The 21,383-nt window shown below is 50.9% G+C and overlaps 1 protein-coding gene and 1 long non-coding RNA gene across 3 annotated transcripts; both read right to left on the reverse strand.

Moving 5' to 3' along the window:
- Nucleotides 1–12,947: 12,947 nt before the first annotated feature.
- LOC123064492 (uncharacterized) lies at nt 12,948–16,068 on the reverse strand. 2 transcript variants are annotated; one of them, XR_006430717.1, is made up of 7 exons: nt 15,697–16,068; nt 15,457–15,578; nt 15,004–15,372; nt 14,815–14,907; nt 14,684–14,734; nt 13,856–14,605; nt 12,948–13,769 (listed from the first exon to the last, which is right to left on the reverse strand). It is a non-coding gene; the product is annotated as an uncharacterized lncRNA (long non-coding RNA). The 2 variants fall into 2 exon arrangements; XR_006430716.1 differs by having other exon boundaries at nt 14,815–15,372.
- A 2,926-nt stretch (nt 16,069–18,994) lies between these two features.
- On the reverse strand, nt 18,995–20,247 carry LOC123064493 (chitinase CLP). Its single transcript, XM_044487966.1, has one exon. The coding sequence runs from the start codon at nt 20,189–20,191 to the stop codon at nt 19,124–19,126; it is 1,068 nt and encodes a 355-aa protein (XP_044343901.1). The 5' UTR covers nt 20,192–20,247; the 3' UTR covers nt 18,995–19,123.
- Between the last annotated feature and the right edge of the window lie 1,136 nt (nt 20,248–21,383).

Genomic DNA, 21,383 nt, shown 5'->3' on the forward strand with positions numbered 1-21,383 from the left:
AAATCCGCAGTCTAAGTAACAAATTGTCGCTACACCTATCCAGTTGATGAAGGGACGCAGATAGCCTAGGTCTAATACCAAACAGACATCGCAGCCAGACCTAACATCTAAGGCCTGAGACTCCAACCTAGCCACTTGCCGGGTCTGGGGCAAACACTGTCCGGCGTGCCCTCAGAGGCCGCCGCCGCCAACTGCCACCGCTCCATCTTCAGAAATATACTGATGCATCAACTTTGCTCGGTCCAGCTATCGTCGACGCTACCACGACGCCCAACAGCACCTCCTCCTTCATGCGCGCAAACAGCTAGCTGAAGATATAAAGCATCCTGTGTATCACTGTTGCGACGTGGACGTTGGAATATAAAAACAGTGCACTCATAGTCGCACAGCTTGGATCACACGATCGATGCACCGCACCGGCCGGGGAACCGCCGTGTCGTCGCGCCATAATAGCAGAACTGGCCAACCCTCTCGAGGAAACTAGCCTATCCCGCGCGGCGGCACGCCGCGCTCGACGGTATTTCGCAGATGTGCAATCTATTTTGATATAAAAGTGGAACAGTACATGTCCATTTGATGTCACAATAACGTATAGAGATAGTAAACAAAGCTGGCACACGAATATTTTAGAATGTTGTAAATGCAGTGTCGTGGATCTAAGTCTGACAGTAAAGTGGGGGTAGGTATGGAGAGGCAAGGTCCTAGCTATGGAGAGGTTGTAAACACAAGAGATGTACGAGTTCAGGCCCTTCTCGGAGGAAGTAAAAGCCCTACGTCTCGGAGCCCGGAGGCGGTCGAGTGGATTATGTGTATACGAATTACAGGGTGCCGAACCCTTCTACCTGTGGAGGGGGGTGGCTTATATAGAGTGCGCCAGGACCCCAGCCAGCCCACGTAGGAGAGGGTTTAAGGTGCGTTAAGTCCGGGGCGTTACCGGTAACGCCCCACATAAAGTGTCTTTACTAACATAAAGTCTACTTAATTACAGACCGTTGCAGTGCAGAGTGTCTCTTGACCTTCTGGTGGTCGAGTGAGTCTTCGTGGTCGAGTCCTTCAAGTCAGTCGAGTGAGTCCCTCGTAGGTCGACTGGAAGGTGATCTCTTCTAAGGGTGTCCTTGGGCAGGGTACTTAGATCAGGTCTGTGACCCTACCCTAGGTACATGACTCCATTATTAGCCCCCGAATGGATTGAGGCTTGAGTGATGAAGGAGTTGATGCTGTTTCTGATTAGTCTTCGCATACTGGTCGAGCGTTGTTTTGAACCAAAAAATCTCTTTGTTGATAGTGAACAACCTTTCTTCAGTCGACTCGATCCATTCTTTTCCTTCGTCGAGTGATCTTTTGGACTTCGCCGATTTCCGAGCGACGGATCGCAGGAAATCCCGCATTTGGCAGACCGATCTGCCGTTCGCGGATTCCGCGGGATGCGAAATTTGGGGAAGCGCGCGAAGCGGGGCGGACCGCGGTGTTCGGACGGGACAGGGCATAGACGCCTCGATCCTCGCGCCATTTTTTTGCCACGTATCGCGTCCGCGTAACTGTTCAGGATATGATTAGATCGACCGGGCCCACCTGTCATCCACTCGGAAGGGATCTTATAAATGCGCCCGGCGAGGGTTTTTTGAACAGTGCCTCAGCATTCTCTCTCTGCTCCCTTCGTCTCCGCCCAACGCGCTCGCTCTCGCCTCCGCACAACTTCTCCTCGCGCGTCCCGCCGACAGCCATGGTCAAGGAGAAGACGGCGGCGTTGGAACGCGCGAAGAAGGCGTCGGCGACGGAGAAGGCAAAGGGGAGATCCACCAGTCGTGGCGGGTCTTCGTCTAGATCTCGCCTGCCAAAAGGCTGGGTCCAGGGAGATTGGATCCAGTCGACCATCACGGAGAAGGATCTCCTCGACATGGCCAACGAGGGCCTGATCCCTCATGGAGCTGCGAGGCTTCCGGGGAAAGAGTGGCAGCCCCAGCCGGAAGAGGGTGAGTGCGTGATTCTGGCCACCCATGTCGACCGCGGATTTTCTTTGCCGCCGAGCGTTTTCTTCCGTGGTTTCTTGAACTTCTTTGGAGCGCAACTCCACCACTTCACCCCGAATTCTATCGCCTACCTTGCCGCGTTTGTGTCCATGTGTGAGAGTTTTCTGGGTTGTCGACCGCATTGGGGCTTGTTCAAGCACATATTCACGTGTCGCTCTCAGACCGTGAAGAAGGCGAGCCCAGGCGACGAAAAAACCCGAGTTGTCCAAATGTGTGGGGGTCTGGGGATCCAGGTGAGGAACAAGAGCACCTTCCCAGCCATGACATTTCCCGAGTCAGTCAGAGGCTGGCAGTCGACCTGGTTCTACTGCCAGGATCAGTCGACGCCGGGGCAGTCGAGTGGACTCCCTCAGTTCACCATGGGCCGAGTGAACAAGCCCTCCTCTCTGAAGGTGATTCCGGAGGAGAAAGCTGACGTGAAGATGCTGATGGAGCGTGTAGTTCAGTTGGTTCGGGAGGGAGTGACGGGTATGGATCTCCTGGAGGTTTTTCTTAGGCGTCGTATCCAGCCTCTTCAGTTCCGGAGCCATTGCATGTGGTTGTACTGCGGGACTGAGGATGTGACTCGGGTCAATCCAGAAGCAGTCGACGATGCCACTCTGGAAAGGTGGATGGCCGCTGTTACTGGGAACAAGGATAACCCTCGCGAAGCCAGAAGGATTCCTCCACTCGACTGCCACAGTGATCCAAACAAGGTATGTCTGCTCCACTTCCCATTGTATTCTTGTCACATTTATTTCTGTTTTCTCTGCCGATCGGTCGACTGATCTTTGTCTTGATGTCTATCAGGCCCTCACTGAGCTGTACTCGATGCCCAATGGAGCACAGGCTCCGACCGAGGAGGGAGAAGCGAGCGGGGGCGAGAGCCAGGAGGAGGAGTGGGACTCGGACGCCGCTGAGGATGATGATGACGATGATGACGATGATGATGATGACGATGAGGACGAGGAAGAGGAGGAGGAGGAGGAGGTCGCACCATCGCGCTCGGAAAGGCGGTCGAAGCTTGTCCATGACCCTGCGACTGAACGTGGCAAGGGGGTTGCGACTGTTACACAGTCGACCAAGCGCCCTCGGACCACCTCTCCGGCGCCGACTGAAAAGGCGTCGAAGCAGCCCAGGGCGGCCCCGTCAAAGCCGACCAAGCTCCTGCCGAAGATGAAGGTGTCCATCCCCACCATATCAGGGTAATCATGCTGCTTAAGTCTTCTTGTTTTGTGCGAACTTTATCTCTGATTGGCGCTGGAGTCAGTCGACTGATTCTTTGGAGTTGCAGTGCTGCTACTTCTGAGACCTCAGCCCGGGCTGACGACCATGAGATGGAGGACGCAACAACCTCAAGACCTGGTACTATACTCTTAACACCGTTTCTAGTCGACTAACTCATGATCTCTAACTCTGATTCTTTTCTGTAGCTCCATCCAATGTTGTTATCACTCTCCCTGATGATGATGAAGATGAGGAACCGCTGAAGCACAGAAGGAGTAGGAAAGCGTCTGCCGGCAGGGTGCCCCAGGATGTGACGGTGCCTGAGACTCCGGTCGCGGAGGAAGAGAACACCACTCGACATACTGTGTCCTTCGCAGATCCACTGACGAGTGCTCTGCAGCCCTCCCTCTTCACGACGCACCACGTCCCAGAGGACCAAGCTGGCGCCGCGAAGGAGGCGATACGCCAGGCAGGGATCATGATGGAGCAGTTGAAGACCATCCGGAATGCGAGCCAGGCAGCTTACAACGCCAGTTCCGCCCTTCAAAGCAATGTTCAGGTCAGTCGACCACCGCTTGTTTTCTTTCTAGAATTTATAGTAATCACCCACTGGGTGTGTCGATTTAAACTCCGTGTTAGCGGGGGCACGCTGAGTGCACCCGCTGGGTGTAGTCCCCAAGGCTAAGGTCGACTGCTGGCAGTCGGCCTTAGGCTTTATAAGTTCAGTCTTTCCGTCATTCGACTATGGCGAATGGATTTCGCCAACCGGTGGGGGCACGCTGAGTGCACCCACTGGGTGTAGTCCCCGAGACTGTGGTCGACTGCTTGCAGTCGATTACAGTCTTAAAGAATACATCTTGTTTTTTTTTGAGGTCGACTGGTCGACTCTGTCTTCAATAGGATTAGTGGGGGCACGCTGAGTGCACCCACTGGGTGTAGTCCCCAAGACTACGGTCGAATGCTTGTATTCGGCTGTAGTCTTAGAAACGCATGATTTTTCCTTTTCCACTCAGAAGTGAATTATCTTTGACATTTAGTCGATTGATTCTTCACAGAGATCCTGTGACCTTGCGGCTCGCTACACTGAGCTGGAAAACAAGCACATTCAGCTCGAGCTGGATTTGAAGCTGGCTCAGGAGAACCTGACGAAGGCAAAGGAGGAGACCAAAGGTATGTTTGGTGAGACCTTGACGACTGCTTTTTCCCTTTACTTGTTTCAAAATCTGATCTTGCTGTAACTTGCAGGTAAGGTGAAGGAGGCCCAACAGAAAAAAGACCTTGAACTAGCTGAGAAGATCAAGCTTGCTGACGAGAAGTTAGCTTCAGTCACCAAGCTTGAGCAAGAAAATACCAATCTGAAAGCTGCTCTTGGGAAGAAAAATGATCTGGAGGCCTTCCTGAGTGGTCTTGCCAAGAAGCTGGTCCTTATGCTTGAAGGTAAACCTTTACGCTAAACAATCATTTTCAACTGTGATTTCTCCATTCGACCATTGCCTTGACTCGGTGATCGCCCTTGCAGAATTTTGTCAAGACTTTGAAGAAGAGACTAGCCGGCTGGAACCAAACCTTGACCCCGTCAATTCTCCGGTGAACGACGAAGTTGCCATGAATGTTTTCCGACTGGAGTCCCGTGTTGCAGCTGTCGTGGACTATCTTGCAAGGCTGAAGGTCGCCACATCTCGCATCGACTCAACGCTCTGGCCCAGGAAGACACTCCAGCACGACCTCGAGTCGCTGATGGCTCGCTTGAACACGGTCCCTGGTCGAGTGCAGGAGTGGAAAAAGTCCTCGGCTCGGTGCGGTGCAGATGTTGCTCTGTGTCTGGCCCGAGTCCACTGCAAAGATGCGCGAGAAGACAAGCTGGCGGCCCTCCGGGTGGCCAACACCAAGAAACACGACTTCAGGTCCTTTATGGAAACTTTCATTGCTGCTGCCACTCGGATCGCAGATGGAATTGATCTTGATGAGTTTGTTGCACCTTCCAGCCCTCCACAGGAGGGGTAAAAAACTTCTTTTAAGCTCGACGCTTTAAATTTGCCTCGGTATGCCGAGTGGAGTTGTAACCGATAAACCTTAACAGGCTTAGCGCCTGAGCACTTTCGGTTCCTTTAAGTATCGTTCCGAACTTGAATTTGATGTTTGAATATGATTGCTTTTGGCTTGAAATGTCTTTTGCAGGTTCAAAGCAAGACACTCACTGCAGTTGACTTATTCCTTAATCCACTTAGGCGAGCACTGGGCTGCAGCTAAGCCCCCGAGTGAGAGGTTTGCTCTTCACCCGGTAGGATTTTTATATCTTAGGCGAGCACTGGGCTGCAGCTAAGCCCCCGAGTGAGAGGTTTGCTCTTCACTCGGTAGGATTTTTATATCTTAGGCGAGCACTGGGCTGCAGCTAAGCCCCCGAGTGAGAGGTTTGCTCTTCACTCGGTAGGATTTTTATATCTTAGGCGAGCACTGGGCTGCAGCTAAGCCCCCGAGTGGGAGTCTGGCTTACCACTCGGTAGGATTTTTATATCTTAGGCGAGCACTGGACTGCAGCTAAGCCCCCGAGTGGGAGTCTGGCTTACCACTCGGTAGGATTTTTATAACTTAGGCGAGTACTTGGACTGCAGCTAAGCCTCCGAGTGAGAGGTTTGCTCTTCACTCGGTAGGATTTTTATATCTTAGGCGAGCACTGGGCTGCAGCTAAGCCCCCGAGTGGAAGTCTGGCTTACCACTCGGTAGGATTTTTATATCTTAGGCGAGCACTGGGCTGCAGCTAAGCCCCCGAGTGGAAGTCTGGCTTACCACTCGGTAGGATTTTTATAACTTAGGCGAAACGGGTTCGCAGCTAAGCCTCCGAGTGGGAGTCTGGCTCACCACTCGGTAAGGATTTTTACAAACTTAGGCGAAACGGATTCGCGGCTAAGTCACCCACTGAGGGGAAAATTTTATTGGACAAAATAAAAAGTGACAAAAATTATGGAGGAACTATGACACTATTATTTTGAAATCCATGAACTACAGGAGTACTTTATTGCAACTCATCCGAGTGATAAACTTAAGTGTAAAATGGGCGGAGTAGTTCCACGTTCCAAGCTCGGGGCTCGTCGATATTATGTTCGACGTTGTAAAGACGGTATGCTCCGTTGTGGAGAACTTTGGTGACGATGAAGGGTCCTTCCCAAGAAGGAGCAAGCTTGTGATGTTTCTTCTGATCCACTCGGAGAACTAAATCTCCTTCCTGGAAGGCTCGACCCCTCACATTTCTGGCGTGGAAACGACGCAAATCTTGTTGGTAGATGGTCGATCGGATCAGAGCCATCTCCCTTTCTTCCTCTAAAAGGTCGACTGCGTCCTGTCGCGCTTGTTCAGCTTCTGCTTCGTTGTAGATCTCAACTCGAGGAGCATTGTGGAGAAGATCACTCGGCAAGACTGCTTCAGCTCCATAGACCAAGAAGAATGGAGTTCTTCCGGTCAACCGATTAGGTGTGGTCCGCAGTCCCCAAAGCACCGAGGGAAGTTCGTCGACCCAAGCTCCAGCTGCATGCTTGAGATCACGCATCAGTCAGGGTTTCAATCCCTTGAGAATCAGGCCATTGGCTCGCTCTGCTTGTCCATTCGTCTGCGGATGGGCGACCGAAGCGTGGTCGACTCGTGTGCCTTGAGAGTTGCAGAAATCCCTGAATTCTTCCGAGTCGAAGTTCGACCCATTATCCATAATGATGCTGTGCGGGACTCCATATGTGAATATCAGTTCCCTGATGAAGCTAACAGCAGCACCGGCGTCAAGGTTCTTGATTGGTTTAGCCTCAATCCACTTGGTGAACTTGTCGACTGCCACCAGTACATGCGTGAAGCCACTTCGCCCTGTTCTCAAAGGACCGACCATGTCCAACCCCCATACTGCGAAAGGCCAGACGAGTGGAATGGTCTTCAGAGCTGATGCAGGCTTGTGCGACATATTGGAGTAGAACTGACATCCCTCGCACTTATCCACTATTTCCTTTGCCATCTCATTCGCTTTTGGCCAGTAAAATCCGGCTCGGTATGCTTTGGCCACGATGGTCCGAGAGGACGCATGATGACCACAAGTTCCCGAGTGGATATCATTAAGGATGATTCGACCTTCTTCTGGTGTTATGCACTTCTGACCAACTCCAGTCGCGCTTTCTCTATATAACTGTCCTTTGATTACGGTAAAGGCTTTAGATCGACGGACGATCTGTCGAGCCTCTTCCTCATCCTCCGGAAGCTCTTTTCTCAGGATATATGTGATATACGGAACTGTCCAGTCGGGGATGATCACCAAGACCTCCATGACCAAGTCGACCATTGCTGGGACTTCAACCTCAGTCGGATCTGTGGCACTCTTGGGCTGTGGAGCTTCTTCGGTGAAAGGATCTTTTTTGACTGACGGAGTGTGTATATGCTCCAAGAACACACCACTCGGAATGGCTCCTCTCTTGGAACCTATCTTTGCTAGATCATTAGCTGCTTGATTTTTCAGTCGGGGTATATGATGGAGCTCCAACCCCTCGAACTTCTTTTCCAGCTTCCTCACTGCACTGCAGTATCCAGTCATGGCTGGGCTTCTCACGTCCCACTCCTTCATCACTTGGTTGACCACTAAATCTGAATCGCCATAGATCATCAGGCGACGGACGCCGAGTGAAATGGCCATGCGCAATCCGTATAAGAGGGCCTCATACTCTGCCTCATTGTTAGAGGAATCAAAGTGAATCTGGAGCACATATCTGAGCTTATCTCCACTGGGGGAAACCAGGACAACCCCAACACCGGAACCATTCAACATCTTAGAGCCATCAAAAAACATGGTCCAATGCTCCGAGTGAACTTCAGTCGGCTGCTGCTGTTCAATCCACTCGGCGAGGAAATCTGCTATTGCCTGGGACTTAATGGCTTTCTTTGCCTCAAACTTGATATCAAGGGGAAGAAGTTCAATCGCCCATTTCGCCACTCGACCAGTTGCATCTCTGTTGTGCAAAATCTCTGATAGTGGAGCGTCGCTGACGACTGTGATGGAATGATCAGAGAAATAATGAGCAACCTTCTTTGTGGTCATGCATATTCCATACACAAGTTTCTGATAATGAGGATATCTCTGCTTGGATGGAGTCAAGACTTCAGACAAATAATACACTGGGCGCTGAACTTTGAAAGCTTTTCCTTCTTCTTCCCGCTCGACCGTAAGCACAGTACTGACGACTTGTCCTGTGGCTGCGATATAAAGCAAAAGAGGCTCTTTGCTAATTGGAGCAGCAAGCACTGGCTGGGTGGAGAGCAGAGCTTTTAGCTCAGCAAACGCTGCATCAGCTTCTGGAGTCCACTCGAACTTGTCTGCCTTCCTCATCAGTCGGTAAAGAGGCAATGCCTTTTCACCGAGTCGTGAGATGAATCGACTTAATGCGGCCAAGCATCCAGTAAGCTTCTGGACATCGTGCACTCGCACAGGGCGTTTCATTCGGAGAATAGTGCCGATCTTTTCTGGATTAGCGTCGATCCCTCGCTCGGAAACGAGAAAACCGAGTAACTTGCCACCAAGAACTCCGAATGTGCACTTTGATGGATTGAGCTTGATATCATACCTTCTGAGGTTGGCAAATGTTTCGGCGAGGTCAGCGAGCAGGTCGGAACCTTTTCGTGACTTGACGACGATATCATCCATATACGCTTCCACATTCCGACTGATTTGAGTGAGTAGACACTTCTGAATCATTCGCATAAATGTGGCTCCGGCATTCTTGAGGCCGAATGGCATGGTGATATAGCAGAAGCACCCGAATGGAGTGATGAAAACTGTTTTTACCTCGTCGGGTCCGTACAGACGGATCTGGTGGTACCCGGAGTAGGCGTCTAGAAAAGACAATCTCTCACATCTCGCGGTCGAGTCAACAATTTGATCTATGCGAGGGAGAGGAAAATGATCTTTCGGGCAGGCCCGATTGATGTGCTTGAAATCAATGCACATTCGGAGCGATTTGCCCTTCTTAGGAACCATGACGACATTAGCGAGCCACTCAGAGTGGTATATCTCTCGGATAAATCCTGCCGCCAACAGTCGAGCCACTTCCTCACCAATGGCTTTTCTCTTCTGGACGGCGGACCGCCGAAGATGCTCTTTGACTGGTTTTGCTGATGAGTCGACTCTTAGGCGATGCTCAGCCAGTCCCCTGGGAACACCTGGCATGTCTGCGGGCTTCCATGCAAAAATGTCCCAGTTCTCACGGAGGAACTGGATGAGCGCTTCTTCCTATTTCGGGTCGAGTGTTGTGGAGATGTGGGTCGGGGCTGCATCGGGGTCGGTCGGGTGAATGTGAACAGGCTTCGTCTCACCGGATGACTGAAATGCAGATTCTGTGGCGGGTTTCTTGGATCGCAGCAAATCACTCGGATCTGCGTTTTGCTTGTATTCTTCAAACTCGACCGCTGTCACCTGGGAATCAGCAATCTTTGAGCCCTTCTGAAAGCACTCTTCTGCCTTTTTCCGATCACCGGTGACAGTGATCACTCCTTTGGGGCCGGGCATCTTCAATTTGAGGTACACGTAACATGGTCGAGCCATGAACCGTGCATAAGCTGGTCTCCCCAAAATGGCATGATATGCACTCTGAAAATCCACGACCTCAAACGTCAACTTCTCTTTGCGAAAATGTTTCGAATCACCAAACACCACGTCCAGAGCTATTTGGCCGAGTGACTCGGCTTTCTTCCCTGGTATAACTCCATGAAAGCTCATGTTACTGGTGCTCAGTCGGGACATCGGAATGCCCATTCCTTTCAGTGTGTCTGCATACAACAAATTCAGCCCACTACCACTGTCCATCAGCACTTTTGTCAGTCGAGTGCCTTCGACAACTGGATCGACCACCAAAGCTTGCCTCCCAGGGGTGGAAATATGAGTCGGGTGATCAGATTGGTCGAATGTGATGGGTGTTTGGGACCATCTCAGATAATTTGCTTTTGCTGGGGTAACCATGTTCACCTCGCGGTTAATGACTTTCAATCGACTCTTGCTTTCCACATCTGCAAAGATCATCAGAGTGGAGTTGACATGCGGATATCCTTCCTCACTGTCCTCCTTGTCTTCGGCCTTGTCCGACTCCTTTTCCTTGTCCTTAGACTGTTTTCCTTGAAACTGCTGGATCAGGAGTCCACATTGGCGAGTGGTATGCTTTGGGTAAATGATATTCCCTTCTTCGTCTTTCTTCGTGTGGATGTGACACGGCATATCCATCACGTCGTTCCCTTCTTTATCCTTTACCTTCTTAGGGTTCCAGGATCCTTTTGGTTTCCCTTTAAACTTTCCATGAGCTACGGCCAGAGCCTCTCCAGGAGCTGCCGGTTCAGCCTTCTGCTTCTGTTTCCGACTGGTGTTTCCCTTCTCCGACTGGCTCGGCTTGTGCTTGCCGCTTCGAAGTCGGTCTTCTTCTTCACCGTTGGCGTACTTGGTAGCAATTTCCATCATCCGACTCAAGGTCATGTCTCCGGTTCGACCAAATTTCAAACTCAATTCTCTGTTCTTGACACCATCCTTGAAGGCGCAGACTGCCTGATGATCAGACACATTCTCTACAGTATGGTGCAAAGTGATCCATCTCTGAATATACTCCCTGAGAGTCTCATTGGTCTTCTGCACGCAGACTTGCAGCTCCGTCAATCCAGCCGGTCGCTTACAAGTTCCTTCAAACGTTCTGACGAACACTCGGGACAAATCTTCCCAAGTGTAAATGTTGCTAGGAGGTAACTGATTCAACCACGCTCTGGCAAAACCTTCCAACATGAGGGGCAAATGCTTCATGGCCACCTCGTCATTCCCACCACCAATTTGAACCGCCACTCGGTAGTCCTCAAGCCAAGTTTCAGGCTTAGACTCACCGGTGAACTTGCTGACTCCTGTTGCCAACCTGAAATTGGGAGGAATCACTGCGGCTCTGATAGCTCTGCTAAAACATTCCGGACCAGAAATGTGCACTCGACTGCTCGTGGGCGCATCTCTGTCGAGTCCACCCCGATGGGCTTTGTTCCGGTCGACCAAGCCTTGCACGATAATGGATCGCGCGTCGAAGCCTGGTTCCCTGGGGTCGACTGGAACTCTTCGCCCCGCACTGAGCTTACGTCTGTCATCTTGCTGCCGAGGAGCCTAAGACCCACCCCTCGGAGGGGAAGTGGGCACTCGACGCCTATCATCTCGGTCGTGTCGGTCTCCAGATTGGTCTCGCCGATTCTCGCGCCCCTCACGCCGCGGAGGCGATCTGGGACTGTGAGCCGACTGAACCGTATTCGCAGCGACGGATCGACTGTGAATTCTGTTGCGCGACTGCGACACGGCTGAATTCTGATCTCCTGCTACCCGGAGCAGATCCCTGATCTGCATCAAGCCTCTGCCAGCTTCCGACTGAGAGGGCTGGATGGACTCTGCAATACGGGTCGCAGCTGCTAAATTCTGGATTGGGGTTCGATATACCTGAGTCGGCGGGAAGAGTTGACGTCGACTGGCGTCGGGAACTCGTTTTCGCGCGCGCTCGTCGAGTGCTTGCTGAAGATTCTCCAGGCGAGCGCGTTCGGCCAAATGGGCCAAACATGCCTCCTCCAAGGCGCGAGCCTCGGGGGTTTCTCCTGCGATGGGAGTATGCAGGGCATCCATGTTCCTGCGGCGAAGTTCCTCTCTTTGCAGAGAGTCGAGTGGCTCGGGCTGGTACTCTTCGTGGTCTCGTGCGGGGTCGCCTCCGTCGCTTGCCCCACCATCACGGGCGAAGCCAGGGGGGTTGCGAGGCCCGTCGACCATCAGGATTTCCGCCGCTGGATCACTGCTATCGCATTCGGATGCAGTCTCTACGGAGCCAGTCGACAGATCAAACAGACCGTAGAGAGATTCGTCGGGCTCGATTGCCGCAACTTGGGTGGTGGCCGTCTGGCGAGCCACCGCGTGTCTCACCCACCGCTGAAGCCTCGACCGACCCAAGCGCTTGCGCTGGCGGGAGACCGAGAGGGTGGTCGATAGGGGAGTCGACCGATATGGGTTCGACGATTGCCGCAGCAGAACGCCGCGGACACATGCGCGAAAATGCGTCGCACCGCAGACGAGGAGCGCATCGACGTCGAGTGGAGCCTCCTGGAGCCAGGCGGAGTCGTCGACGACGAAGGTGAGAGCACCGAGACGAATCTCTCGACCCTCGACCAAAACTCCAGCAGCTACCATGATGAAAGTACTCGGAAGAATCGCAACTTCTCCATAAAATCGCTAAAACACCGCCCCCACGGTGGGCGCCAACTGTCGTGGATCTAAGTCTGACAGTAGAGTGGGGCGTAGGTATGGAGAGGCAAGGTCCTAGCTATGGAGAGGTTGTAAAGACAAGAGATGTACGAGTTCAGGCCCTTCTCGGAGGAAGTAAAACCCCTACGTCTCGGAGCCCGGAGGCGGTCGAGTGGATTATGTGTATATGAATTACAGGGTGCCGAACCCTTCTACCTGTGGAGGGGGTGGCTTATATAGAGTGCGCCAGGACCCCAGCCAGCCCACGTAGGAGAGGGTTTAAGGTGCGTTATGTCCGGGGCGTTACTGACATAAAGTCTACTTAATTACAGACCGTTGCAGTGCAGAGTGTCTCTTGACCTTCTGGTGGTCGAGTGAGTCTTCGTGGTCGAGTCCTTCAAGTCAGTCGAGTGAGTCCCTCGTAGGTCGACTGGAAGGTGATCTCTTCTAAGGGTGTCCTTGGGCAGGGTACTTAGATCAGGTCTGTGACCCTACCCTAGGTACATGACTCCATCATGCAGGGTTACAAAGCTGCAAATTAAAAGTGGTACACACTTGAGGCAAACAAATTATTTAAACTACATACAACTCGCTGTAGACAGAGAACTGTATATAGAAACACAAACATATTACGTAGATAAGCTAGAAGTAGTTGATAGTAAATTAGATCATTCTGGTGTAGCCTCCTGCAGGATTGGTGCCTGTGATAAAGTGATAAAGTGATTTTGCAAGTTCTTCCATACGTCCGACGGGAGGGTGTGCGCCCGTGTATGTAATAATGGGATCACTGCTTTCTGGACGCTGGGGGTACATACGAAGTGGCAGTATATCAAAAAAGCTATTGCATATCTTTGCCAGAATCATTGTTTGTCTTGCAAATTCATTCTGCTGCGTAGTTACTTGCTGGCGCGCCATGTTGAACTGCCATTGTTTTGTTTGAGCTTTCTCTCTTGTTGTAAGCAATCTTTCTTTTGTGACTTCAAGGGCATAGTAATTGTGATCATTGACAGAAATATTATAGTCTGCACAAATACATTCTAAGGCCACTTGAGCTGCTTTCTCCATTGCTTCATCTTCTGTATTAGCTGCCTCCCCTTCATATGTGATGGAAGATTCTCTAAAACTATCTTCTTCGCGTGGTAGGCCAATTAGTACAGATGCTTGCATCATACCTTGATGGACGTACCAATATGTATAGCCTTGTACTTTCAACCCAATTGTTTCACTAACTTTTCAAGCATTGGCCGTCTTGAGATATAAATCATAAGATTTTCCTGCTGTATAAGAAAATTTATGCTATAATAAGTCTCTTGTTTGCAAGGGACAAACGAAAATAAAGAAAAAGATGGAGCCAAAATCTTACCGAACTATTTCCATTTCCATGATTAAAATTCAGGGCTGGATGCTTGCACTATCCATGAGATCACCAACTATAAGCGCAGCCACTTCAGAAGTGGTAGGACCGGAGAAACGCGTACCATGAGCACCGCCATCGCTGCTCAAGAAACGAATTGAGACATCAGAAACACCAGGAGTACACAGACTCTGTCGTGCAATTCTAAATTTGTGCACCAGACGGTGATGCATATTAAGCATGTCTATCAATGAAGAAACAATTTCAGGATCGGGCTCAAGTGAGCTAGTTTCTTCTCTGTCAAACACATTCAACCTACAGTCCAACTCGTCAGCAGAATCCACCATATACAGTTGCGCAAACTTTGGTGGTGCACCGCCAGCCGGCAACAACGAACCAATACGATGGTAAACCACCCCATTCATCTTGAAAACGTATGGAGCACCTCCAACATTGATACTATGGTCAACTTGTGCACCCAACGATGTAAAACAGAACATAGAATTATATTGACGTATTAACCGCATGAAACGAGAGGAACCCGCATCACCATCAAAACACATCAATCTATCCAAAGGAGAGGGCCAGTCAGCAAACTTTGGCAACGAAATCCTGCCCGCTCGACAACAACCCGTGTAGACAGGAGAGCGAGAAGTAGCGTCAGCATGATAAACAGATCCTTCACGGAACCAAAAAAAGCCCCACATTTCTGGCAGCACAAATCCGGTCCACCATAATATGAACGCCCCCTAAAAGTAGCTGCAAAACAGAACACCGAGTCGGCAACACAAATGGAAAGCAACACAGGCACATAAACCATAAATTATATATACTCACCCTTAAGCAGTTGGATGTAATCTTTAGAAAAGGAAGGTTGCATCCCACATACTGGAAATAGAAGGAAAAAAACATAAGACCACATGCATCAGCGTCCGGAAAAAAACAAGAACAACGATAAAAAAAAATACCTCTTTTCCGGCCCGACCAGTACGATCGCACCAAAATCCGCTTACGGCGAGCACACACAACACGAGAGTGCTCCATAACATGAGTAGGCATCACTCAAATGGCAAACACGTACACAAATTAGAACCAATCCTAGAAAAACACCACAAAACCCAAAAGAAGTACACGCATATTTAGAGAATTGGACTTACCAAGAGGAGTAGGCCGACCAAAGGTACCAGCGGCACATAAAGGCACCACTCTAAGACGGCAACGCAAAGTCGTATCACCAACCAAAGAGCCATAAAGATGAACACCAGCAGGAAAACCAGAAACAGAAGCACTCGTGCTGTCAATCACTTCGACAGGCAAAATACCTGCAAGCAACCAATAGATGGACCACATTAGAATCCTACCAATAAGCACAACACCAAACGGCTAGATAGAACAACACCAAAGGCATAAAATAAGTGAGCTAAGCATCAAAGAAAGAAGAAAACATCCAGGTCGCACGCTGGCAGGCCAAACAGCCGGGACAGACCCACCGACCGCTAAAGAAGAGCCCGCGCTAACGGCAGCAGCTGCAACAAAAGAAGCAACAAATTGGCACAGACAACAGTCAAACCAACAAGGAAAAACACAGCAAAGCAGCCAGAGGCACGTACAGGCACTCCCATACATGCAGCAAGAATCGAGAGCACACCAATAGTACAATCCACAGGCCGCTTCCCTAATGAAATCTTCCGACGACGACTATCAACGTCCACATTAACATCTCGCCGCGAATCTAATCGGTGCACACCCACAACATGAAGTAACCAATCAATAAGACGGCAACCTAAACGAAGCACCACAAAATCTCTACAGAGGAAACTGCAACGACAAAAAGGCAAAAAAAAGCTCACCAGCCCGGGAAGAACGAAACGGCCGGCGAGCCCCGGACCGGACACGGCAGCCTGAATTAGCCGGCCGGCCACGCGCACCAGCATCTGACGTCGCTAACGGAGAATCCGGCGAGGAAAGACGGTCGGCAACACGGCGAACGCGAGCAATGACAGCAGCCCGAATCCCAGGAGGACAGCCCCGCCGGCAGCGGCCGGACGCAGAAGCACCAGGAGAAACCATCGCTGGACCAAGAGAGGCTAGCACTGAGCAGAGAAAAAAGAGGGCAGACAGCAGCGAGCAGGATGAGAGTCGAACGCCCACCAGTATTTATAGGAGGTAGCAGCAAAGAGGACTCCAAATCGAAAACGACCAGTAGAGGCGGCAAGGAAAGATCGAGAAAGCAGTATAGGAGCGGCGACCGCCAACAGAAGGAATCAAGAAGTTGCATGCAACAGCGGCGCAAGCCCGGCGTACGTGTCATTAGACGGAAAAAAAAATAAGATAAGCACCAGCGCACCCGGCGTACGTGGCGTTAGACGAAAAGAATAATAAGGGCATGTACAATGGTTGATAGGACAGTCTTATCTTAAGTCTTGCATGTAATTTAGAGATGACAAAAAAATATGTCTACAATGGGTTATATCTTAGCCTTATCTTCAATAACTAGTTATTTCTTAAAATATGGTGAAACAAATTGTGCTAAGAGATCATCTCTTGTCTTATCGTAAATAAGAGAAGACAAGCCTTTTCTTATGAGTTCTTTCTCCTCCACCTTACCATTTATCCTACGTGGCACTCCTAAGATAGCACCATTGTACATACCTAAGATAATCTCGAATCCAACCTGATCTTCGCAACCGCCAGCGACGTATCCAATCGCTAACTGGAAACATGGGAAGGCATGCAACCAACCGCCAACGGGCAAACGTATTTGTTTTGAGTTCCCGTTGGTTGCTGCTCCACACACCCAAGAAGGTACACGGCCATGTCCCCAAGTATTACACGTGTCAGGCAGCAGTTGGTCAATTTTTTACGATAGGAAAAAGTGAAAAAAACCAGAAAAACTAAGCCTAGCCAGGTTTAGTATATGTAGAATTAAGCCGCCGTCGCTTGCATGGACCACGCTCTTATCGGACTCAGAAGGCGACCGCTGTGCCCTGCGATTTAACACGAGGGTCGACGAACGTACGTGCATCAGTGGATGGCATGTGCCATGTACGTACCATTGTCCTAGGCTAGCTAGCTCTTGCATGCCGTGCCGACGCTAAGCGGTAAGCTCGTCAATGGATCTCGCCTTCCTGCCAAACTTGGAGAGATCTAGTCAAACCAAATCAATCTGACTGGTGGACAGAGACATGTGTGTTCCGTGTGAACACTGACCGACACACTACCCTGGCTCAATGCCTGGTTAAACAATCGCATGCTGTGCGGTTTAGCGGCTGCCAAGCCAACGTTCGTTTTCGAGTCTTCGAGTTCCACCTGTATAAAGTTAATATAAAGTTGAGTTTATCTATTTTAAAACGGGGAGAGTACACTACTATATAAATTTTTCAGAAAAAAGAACCAATATTGACTTGAGGGCAAAATGACAAAATTTAAGGGTGATCACTATTCACACTATTTTGTATGAAAATTTGTCTTTCTTGAAAAGATGTCAAAGGGTGTTAGAATAAATCCGAAGCATGTTGTCGATCATCCGAGGACCAAGCAATCATACGATGCACGACATCGAGATTTGTTAACGAGGTTCACCGATATGGCTACATCCCGGGGCTTGACTACGGGCGCTCCTCCCCGTGACACCGTCACAATACCGCACCCGGTCGCCCTGGACGCCGGCACAAGCCGCCGGCTTCCTCTGCGTTCCGGTGCTATTATATTGGCATAGGTTACATCGTCTGTCTACTCCCGCTATATATGAGAGGCCTAGGATACAAGTGTCCTACTAGAACACGACTCCACATCCTATGTAAACACAATACAACTTATAGTCCAACTGTAACCTACCTTGTATACTATATTCGACACAACTCCAACAAAGAGTGATTTTATTTTTATGAAAATTTTCTCACAAGTATAATACAAGATCAAATTTATTACAAAAATATTTTCAGATTTTCCATATAGATGTATATACGCCCGAACCAAACGTTCACGATCCCTTAATTTGTTATTACAATCAACTTTGCAAAGGTCTACAACTATCTGGTGTAAAAATCGTACGCACTCACGTGCTGCAGTCAAATGCTTTGTGTTGGCCCGTTGGAGTTTGCCTAAGAGAATCTATAACTGTCTCAAAATAGTCTCATATGCTCGGGGGATCCGTCCGGTCATGATTTTTTAGCCTAGACGGACGCCTCAAACGGGTCTCAGACGTCCGGACTGACCGGCACCCCTCACATCCAACACAAGTATGGGGCGGATATTGGGGGCGCCCGGACACACCCGCCACGTCGGACCCGACCCATGCTGGCCCACCCGACCTCATATATTCGTCCCGATCCGCATGCCGGAGCAAACCCTAGCCACTTCACTCCACTCTCCTCCACCACTCGAGCTCACCTCCGACGGTTTTCGGCCTTCTCCGACATGGCAGGCAGTGGATCGAACTCTGACCAGTCTAGATCCGTCGACAGGGGTGTCATCCTGTGCGGGTTGGAGGAGGCAATATCAGTCCGCATTGCACTCTGCCGCTCCCGGGAGGACAGCGTCCGGCTGACGGACGGACATGGGTGTCATCCTGTGCGGGTTGGAGGAGGCAATGTCAGTCCGCATTGCACTCTGCCGCTCCCGGGAGGACAACGTCCGGTTGACGGACGGACAGGGGTGTCATCCTGTGTGGGTTGGAGGAGGCAATCGGGTCCACTGGGGCTGGATCATCGCGGTCCCGGTAGCCAGAAACCCTCTCCCTCCCCATCACCGGTCGCCAGACTATGACTCCCACCGGGAACGAGTGGCCCGCCGTGGGAAGCAGAGGATAAGGGTCGCCGAGGCCCGTGTCGCGGCGACGAAGGCGGCTGATGCGGCGACATGGGCGGTCACAGAGGAGGAAGCCATCCACGCCCGCGTTATGAAGAAAAGTCAGTGGAGGAACACGCAAGCCCTCGCCCGAGAGCAGAATCGGGCAGTCCGTGGCATGGCTGGATTGCCACCGAAGGTGGAGAAGGCGGATATTGATGGCGATGACAGTTCTGTCGACGAGTAGATCCGGCTTGATCCGTACTGCATCTTCGACCGATACTTCCGTGAGAGCGACAAGGGCACCGGGAAGCCACGGGGATCACTAGGAAGCCATAATGAAACTGAGGTTGCCGCATGTAAACAAAGTTGTCACTTCAATTTGATTTATTTTATTTTAAATTTATTATTCCAACATAAAGTTCTTGTGTGAGAGTGTCACACACCCAACCCACACCATGCAACAAACGACTTAAACAATGTGGATCGCTAGGCGGCCTTGGTGAAATTGAAGTTGCTGCAGGAGAACCCCATGCCCGGGAGGTTCTGAGTGAAGCTGAGCGTCTTCTTGCCATTGTCCAGCACCACCAGCTTGTTCTCCATCTGGAACCCTCCGATCACCAGCGCCGGCGTCGCGTCCGTGCTCCCAGACCGGACGAACGCGAAGCACGCCGTGCCGCTGTTCACCTGCGCCATGGAGTTGCCGCCCACCACCGTCCAGTTCGTCCCGCCCTCCAGCATCAAGTCCACGTTCGGCACCAGGTACCCGAACCGCGTCGGCGCCAGCTTCGACGAGTCATAGCACAGCTCGAACGGCGCCACGGCCGCGACCTTGGCGCTGGAGCCCATGGCGCGGTCGAAGGCCGTGATGAAGGGACGGTAGACGTCGGCACGGAGCTGCGCGTAGGAGATCGTGGTGGAGAGGCCGACCACGAGCGCGCCGGTGCCGGACACGGCCACGCGCGTCCCGTCTATGGCGATGCCGTTGGTGGCTGAGACGAAGTAGCCGGGGTTACCGGCGAAGGGCTGGCGCAGCGGAACCCCGTCGGAGAGGAGCGTCGTGATGGACGGCCGGTCCGCTGGGGGCGCGAGAAAGAACGGGCCGCCGCCGAAGATGGCCGCACCCACGCCGTTGCCGGTGAACCCGGTCCTGCCGTCGCTTGGAAGGCAGAGAGCGAACGAGTTGGCCACCTTTTGCGTGCTCGCCACCTGAGCCGGGAACGAGGCGCTGGAGCGCGCGAGCCCCGCGACGCCGACGGCACCGGACGGTGCCGCCGCGCAGGTGGCAGTGGCAGCCAAGGAGACCAGGGATAGCGGGTTGCTGCCGTCGGTAGAGTTGGCCGAGAGCGTGACGGTCGTCGTCTGCCCGCTGCACGGCGTCGTGATGGCCGGGGCGGAGAGGTCGAGGACCAGCGGGCGGCCGGCGCTGAGCGGCGCCGTGTACAGGGCCGTCGCCGCGCCGCCTTTGGTGATCTTAGTGAGCAGCGGTTTGCCGCTGCTCGCCGCAGTGGAGACGGCGAGCAGGAGGAGGACCAGGACTGGCTTGGACTGCCCCATTTCGGCCGGTGGTGTGGTTGCTCGTTGGGCAGCTCTGCTTAAGCTTGTTCGGATGCTGTGAAGGATGGCACGTACGTGCGTCCCATATATACTGTGGAGCTCCCTCGATCTGGAGACTATTCAGATGGTCCAACCAGTGCATGCCTGCCATTGCGTGGTCAAATGTTATCTCGATCAATGATGATCCATCCATGCGTGGTCAATGTTGCTTAACGAACTAGAGTTCCATTTTTCTACGTTGTCGATCACAGATTCATAGTCAATAAGTCGCATATGATTCTTGTTCAAAGTCCAGCTACGCCGTGCGAGATATTCTATAGCTAAATAGCCAGCCTCATCGGGTGGCCCTGTCTGTTGATGGATCCTTCTTGCAGTCTAATGGTTCGGCAGCCGCAGGTATGGTGTTGAGGAGATATAATGGGTGTTATTTTTTCAGCATACCGAGGCATCTTTAGTTGCATTGAAGCTTTGGAAGCGGAATTGCATGCGCTAATGCAGGGTATGGCTCTTGCTATTCAGCACTGTGAGCTACCTATCAAAAGCTATGAAATACTAGTACTCCCTCCGGTCCTTTTTACTCTGCACATTGAATTTGCCGAAAGTCAAACTTAGCTAAGTTTTACCAAATTTATATTAGAAATTATTAGCATCTATAATATCTAATAAATATAATATAAAAATATATTCCGAGATGAATCTAATGATATTGGTGTTGTTATGTAAATGTCAATAATTTTTTATATAAACTCGGTCAAAGTTGGATGAGATTGACTTCAGACAAACCTAATATGCAAAGTAAAAAGAACCGGAGGGAGTACATAGCAACTTCGGTTTTTCCTAATGTACTCCCCCCCCCTCCCAATGAACAGTTGCCACCTCATTACATAACATCAATTTTGTAAGTAACTTTCATAGATGAAGCAAAGCTCTAGCTCTCACTGATCTATTCCTCTAAACATGTAAGTATGTTACTTCAGCATGCAACATGCATGAAAACAATGCGCACCTTAATATGCAACCATTATAAAAAAAACCATACATGCATGTGAATTTTCATTCTATTATTCTATTTATGTTTTTTTACAACTATATATGCAATTATCAAACCCAATAAATCATATGTACTTTTGGTTTTAGTTCAGATATTATCACTCCAAATATTCATGTTTCATACAACAAAGTATCATTCAAA

This window comes from Triticum aestivum, chromosome 3B (genome assembly GCF_018294505.1).
Source record: "Triticum aestivum cultivar Chinese Spring chromosome 3B, IWGSC CS RefSeq v2.1, whole genome shotgun sequence".
NCBI classification, from domain to species: Eukaryota; Viridiplantae; Streptophyta; class Magnoliopsida; order Poales; family Poaceae; genus Triticum; species Triticum aestivum.